Genomic DNA, 5,000 nt, shown 5'->3' with positions numbered 1-5,000 from the left:
CTCCTCGCGCCTTCAGGAGGAGCTGGACGACGGCGCCGCTCCGCTGCCTGCGACACCTCGGCCCTCCGGACACACTCACTCACACACACACACACACACACACACACACACACACACACACACACACACACACACACACACACACACACACACACACACACACACACACACAAACAAGAACGCAAACACACTCACACACGTTTACACACATGTACTTGTAGAACCCCTGCTACAAGGACGGATAAAAGGGGAGAGGAAGAAGGAAAAAGAAAGATCAAAGGAGAGGCAGAGCGAGAGACCTTCCTCTCGGTGGAAGATGTTAGTAAAGAAGCTTAACAGATCGCACCGCAAAAAACTCTTGGCCTTTCAGTCTTCGTTAATAATCTGCGCGCTGCGGGGAACGTTCGGATAAAAAAAAAATGTTTGTTTGCGCCTCCGCGTTAGGCTTTACATGCCTTACGCAAGTTCAAGGGTAAACACGCAGAGGGTTCTCTTGTGCGTGCGCTGCGTGCATGGCCCGTGTGTGCGAGCGTGTGTCCCTGGAGGCAAGTTCGGGCGCCGTGGGGGAGGATGCGAGCGCCGCGCTCTAATTGCGTCACCAGTCGTCATCCTCATCATCGTCGTCGTCGCCGTGGCCGCCGTCGTCACCAGCAGGAAGCGGCGGTCATCAACACCGTGAGTCACGGCGGAGGAAGCGCCGTGTCCCTGGAACGGCCGTCCGGCGGCCCCGACCTTCACCCCAGCGCGGCCCTCCCTCGGCTCCCTTCGGCCGCCCTTCATCTCGGCCCTGGCACGCCCCCGCCCTGGCACGCCCCCGCCCGCCTCCTCGTGCCGGCCAAGCGACGCAACACTCGCCTGTACAGAGGCACGGTTCAGCATAGGCGCCAGAGAAGCTCAAACAAATAAACGCAAACAAACACGCTTGTAAAAAGGGCCCTGCAACACTGCACACTTGCAAATGAATGGCCAGTCATCCACAACCGACGTCGGCGACCTCCCTGACCGAACCCCCGCCTCGCGCCCATCCCAAATGCGAACCCCATCCCCTCCGAAGCCCGAAAGGAACACCACCAACGAACCTAAAAGCCAAACCCCAACCCGAGGCGCCGCCGCCGACCCCTTCCCGGCCGCGATCCGCCGCCGCCTCGCCTCCGCTCCGCCCAAATGCATCGCTCGAGGCCTAAGGAGACCCGCGGCGCCGCATCGACGTCGTAAACCTCGAAATTGGAGCCCAGTCCGTAGGCCTAAGCACCCACCCTCCCTTTCGCCCGGAGAGACCAACGGCCGCGCTGCCTCACTCTCGCCCGCTCACCACGCGCGTCCGGCCAGCTTGATTTGTTCATCGCGTGTGTTTCGTTCCGCAGGGGGGCTCGTTCGCGCGGTCTGCTCATCGAGCGCGTCCGAACTGCGAAAATGAACTCCAGAAACAATAAAACCCCGGGCGCAAGACTCCATCACATCCGTTCCCGTCAATAACCCACCCATATATTTTTTCCCCAACTTTGTCTTTCTCGTTGACGTCATTCCCTGTCTCCAATTAAAAAGAAAAAGAAAATCAAATCCAGACTCCCCTTCCCTCAACCCCATACAACCTTCCTCCTCCCCCTCTCCCCCCCAAACGAGAACGACCTTGAGCAGCAAACGTTTTATCTCGAGGCATCTGGTCACGTGACCTTCATCTTCGGCCGGACCAGGACAACGACCCACCAACCCCCCTCTCCTCCCCCTCCCCCTCCCCTCCCATAAACCCAACACGCACACAATAAGGGATTAAATTACGTCATTAGGCTGAGCGTATCATTTTTCTTTGTTTTATCTATTTATCATTTTCTTCCTCTTTCTCCGTTTTCATATTGACGGTTAAACACTTAAAATATATTGAAAGAAGTAGGTACAAAACTGAAAAGGTATCAGAAAGAGAGAGAGAGAGAGGGAGGGAGAAAGAGGAAAGAGAGAGAGAGAGAGAGAGAGAGAGAGAGAGAGAGAGAGAGAGAGAGAGAGAGAGAGAGAGAGAGAGAGAGAGAGAGAGAGAGAGAGAGAGAGAGAGAGAGAGAGAGAGAGAGAGAGAGAGAGAGAGAGAGAGAGAGAGAGAGAGAGAGAGAGAGAGAGAGAGAGAGAGAGAGAGAGAGAGAGAGAGAGAGAGAGAGAGAGAGAGAGAGAGAGAGAGAGAGAGAGAGAGAGAGAGAGAGAGAGAGAGAGAGAGAGAGAGAGAGAGAGAGAGAGAGAGAGAGAGAGAAGAGATAGAAAGAGAGAAAGAGATAGAAAGAGAGAAAGAGAGAGAGAGAGAGAGAGAGAGAGAGAGAGAGAGAGAGAGAGAGAGAGAGAGAGAGAGAGAGAGAGAGAGAGAGAGAGAGAGAGAGAGAGAGAGAGAGAGAGAGAGAGAGAGAGAGAGAGAGAGAGAGAGAGAGAGAGAGAGAGAGAGAGAAGAGAGAGAGAGAGAGAGAGAGAGGAGAGAGAGAGAGATAAAGATAGTTTGAGAGACAAATAAGACAGCAATAGTAAATGAGGAGGTAATTCGACGAAAATTATGAATGAACGACACAAGAGATCGGAATAATGATAACGAGGTGGAGGCACGCCAAGATGAGAGAGGAACATGACAAATGAACAGGAAGATGAATGGCGAGAATAATCGTTGAGACTGGAGAATGATCGACCAAGAGAGAGAAAAAAACTAGAAGAAAGAACAAAAAATAAGAAAAGCAAGCCATTGGGAGGGTGGATGACACGACTCACTCCGACCCTTTAAGGAAACGGCCCTTCGCTCCGTGGCCACAATCCACACCACCCAATCCGTATCCGAATCAAAATATCCGATCCACTCAACATCCCCCCTCCCCCCCTTCCCTCCTCCCTACGCCCTCGCTGTCTCTTCCGCATCCATTTCCCACCCACGTTCCTACGAATTCTCGTGACCAAATCCACTCTTTAGACCCCTCCACCCTCTCCTCATCCACGTTCCAACCTTTCCTCGGCATCCGATCCGAACCGGGATCCTCCACCTCCACATACCCCCCCTCCCTCCATATCCGCTTCACATCCACCTCCACCCCCTCTATCCTATCCCCTCCCCGCCCCTCCCCCACATCCGGCCGGGCGCTGGGCCTACCGGAGCCAGGCCTATCGCCCGAGCTGCATTTCCCTTAGGCCTCCTCGCCTGCATATCGGCATCCGCCCCTCCCGTGTCCTTCGCGGAGGCTTATCTCTTCGGCCTACGACGCTCAGGGACACATGGCGAAAGAAAATATAGAACAATTAATCTCTCAATCATTAATGAGAAGAAACGTAAGAGACACTTTCTCTCGGAGATTTCGAGAGCACGACGTCTTTGACAGAAAAAATTGCACGGATTGCCCCCTGAGAAAATAACAACAATAATAACAATAGCAACGATAATATAAATAATGAATAATAATTAATGTTCAATAACAATAACAACAATAATAATCAATAATATCAATAAATAGCAATATTAATAATGAATAATAATAATAATAAATAATGTTAATAAATAATAATAACAAACAGAATGAAATAAGACAACAATCACCATCATCATCATCATCATCCTTATCATCATCACCATCATCACCATCGTCACCATCACCATCATCGTCGTCACCTCCGTGAAGAGGACCGCCACAGCCACCGAGGGACCCCCGAGCCCTCCCAACCCCCCGGAATCCTCAGAGGGAGACAATTCTCCATCGACGAAGGAGGCGGCGCCGCGGCTCCCCCCCCCCCCCCGCCCCCCCAGTGAGAGGCCGCGATCAGTATGCATCCTCCTCGCACAGGATATTACTCAATAATCCTACGGCTCCCCTCCCTTCCTCGGTCTTTGGACACGCGAGGCCGTCCTCCCCTGAGCAGGCGGGGGAGGAGTTTCATTTACTTTTATTTTGGGAGGGGGCGTGTGGGTGGGTGTTGGGGGGGGGGGGTTGTGTGTGTGTGTGTGTGTGTGTGTGTGTGTGTGTGTGTGTGTGTGTGTGTGTGTGTGTGTGTGTCACAGAGAGAAGAGAGAGTAAAGAAGAGCGAAGAGAGCGAAGAGAGAGAAGAGAGAGAAAAGAGAGGAGACAAGAAAGGAGCTCGGAGACGGAGACTTCAACGCGACAGGAGATAGGCTCCCCTGCCCCCTGCCGCCGCCGCCCCACGCAGCGCCAGAAATGCACGCGCGGGGAGTGCCACTTGTGAAGGGGGTCGGGGGGGGGGGTCGGTGGGATGGGCGAGGGGGGGGGGGGCGAGCCATGACGGTCAAGGTGACGTTGCGAAAGAGGAAGAGGAAGAAAAAGATGTGGATGAGGGGGGAGAGAAGGAAGGAGGAAACGTGGATCGAGGAAGAAGGCAATGATGGAGTGACAAGAAAGACGAAGAGGGAGTGGAGAAAGAAGAGGTACAAGAAGTAAAAAAGAGAACACCAACAAAAAAACAACAACAACAAATGGAAGTAAAAAAAAAAAAGGGGGAGTCGAAGGAGAAGGACGTAACGAAGAAGGAAGAACAAGAATCACGAAGACGAAGAGGAGGCTACGAGAGAAACAAAAGAATAACGAGGAGGAGGAGGGGAGGAATAGAAGACAGAAAGACAAGAAGCAGTAGCAGTAGCAATAGCAATAGCAATAGCAATAGCAATAGCAGTAGCAGTAGCAGCAGCACGTGACGGTCAGGGTTAAGGGAGTTCGAGGTTCGGGGTCACTGACCGACCTCCATGACGTAACCCGCCACCGACACCACAACAACCCCTCTACCCCCCTTTCCCTCCCCCTTCCCCTTCCCCCCCCTTCCCCTCCCCTTTCTTCTTCTTCTTCTTCTTCTTCTTCTTCTTCTTCTTCTTCTTCTTCTTCTTCTTCTTCTTCTTCTTCTTCTTCTTCTTCTTCTTCTTTTTCTTCTTCCTATATTTCTTTCTTCTTGTTGCTGTATCTTGTTCTTCTCCTCTTCCTAATCCAATTCTTATTTCGCTTCTGTCAATTTTACAGCTCGTCTTTCCCCCCTTTCCCCTCCTC

At 52.3% G+C, this 5,000-nt stretch overlaps 1 protein-coding gene across 1 annotated transcript in view; it reads left to right on the top strand.

The window, feature by feature from the left end:
• Positions 1 to 958: 958 nt before the first annotated feature.
• The window catches only part of LOC125026272 (serine/arginine repetitive matrix protein 1-like), a 5,715-nt gene continuing 1,673 nt past the window's right edge, over positions 959 to 5,000 (top strand). Inside the window, exons 1-2 of the mRNA XM_047614576.1 lie at positions 959 to 1,238; positions 3,148 to 3,285. Of these exons, the coding sequence (XP_047470532.1) occupies positions 959 to 1,238; positions 3,148 to 3,285 (418 nt within the window). The remainder of the gene's footprint in view (positions 1,239 to 3,147; positions 3,286 to 5,000) is intronic.

The sequence above is a fragment of the Penaeus chinensis genome, chromosome 6, assembly GCF_019202785.1.
Source record: "Penaeus chinensis breed Huanghai No. 1 chromosome 6, ASM1920278v2, whole genome shotgun sequence".
NCBI lineage: Eukaryota > Metazoa > Arthropoda > Malacostraca > Decapoda > Penaeidae > Penaeus > Penaeus chinensis.
The sequence above is the reverse complement of the archived record's forward strand: the minus strand, read 5'-3'. Positions and strand labels throughout refer to the sequence as shown.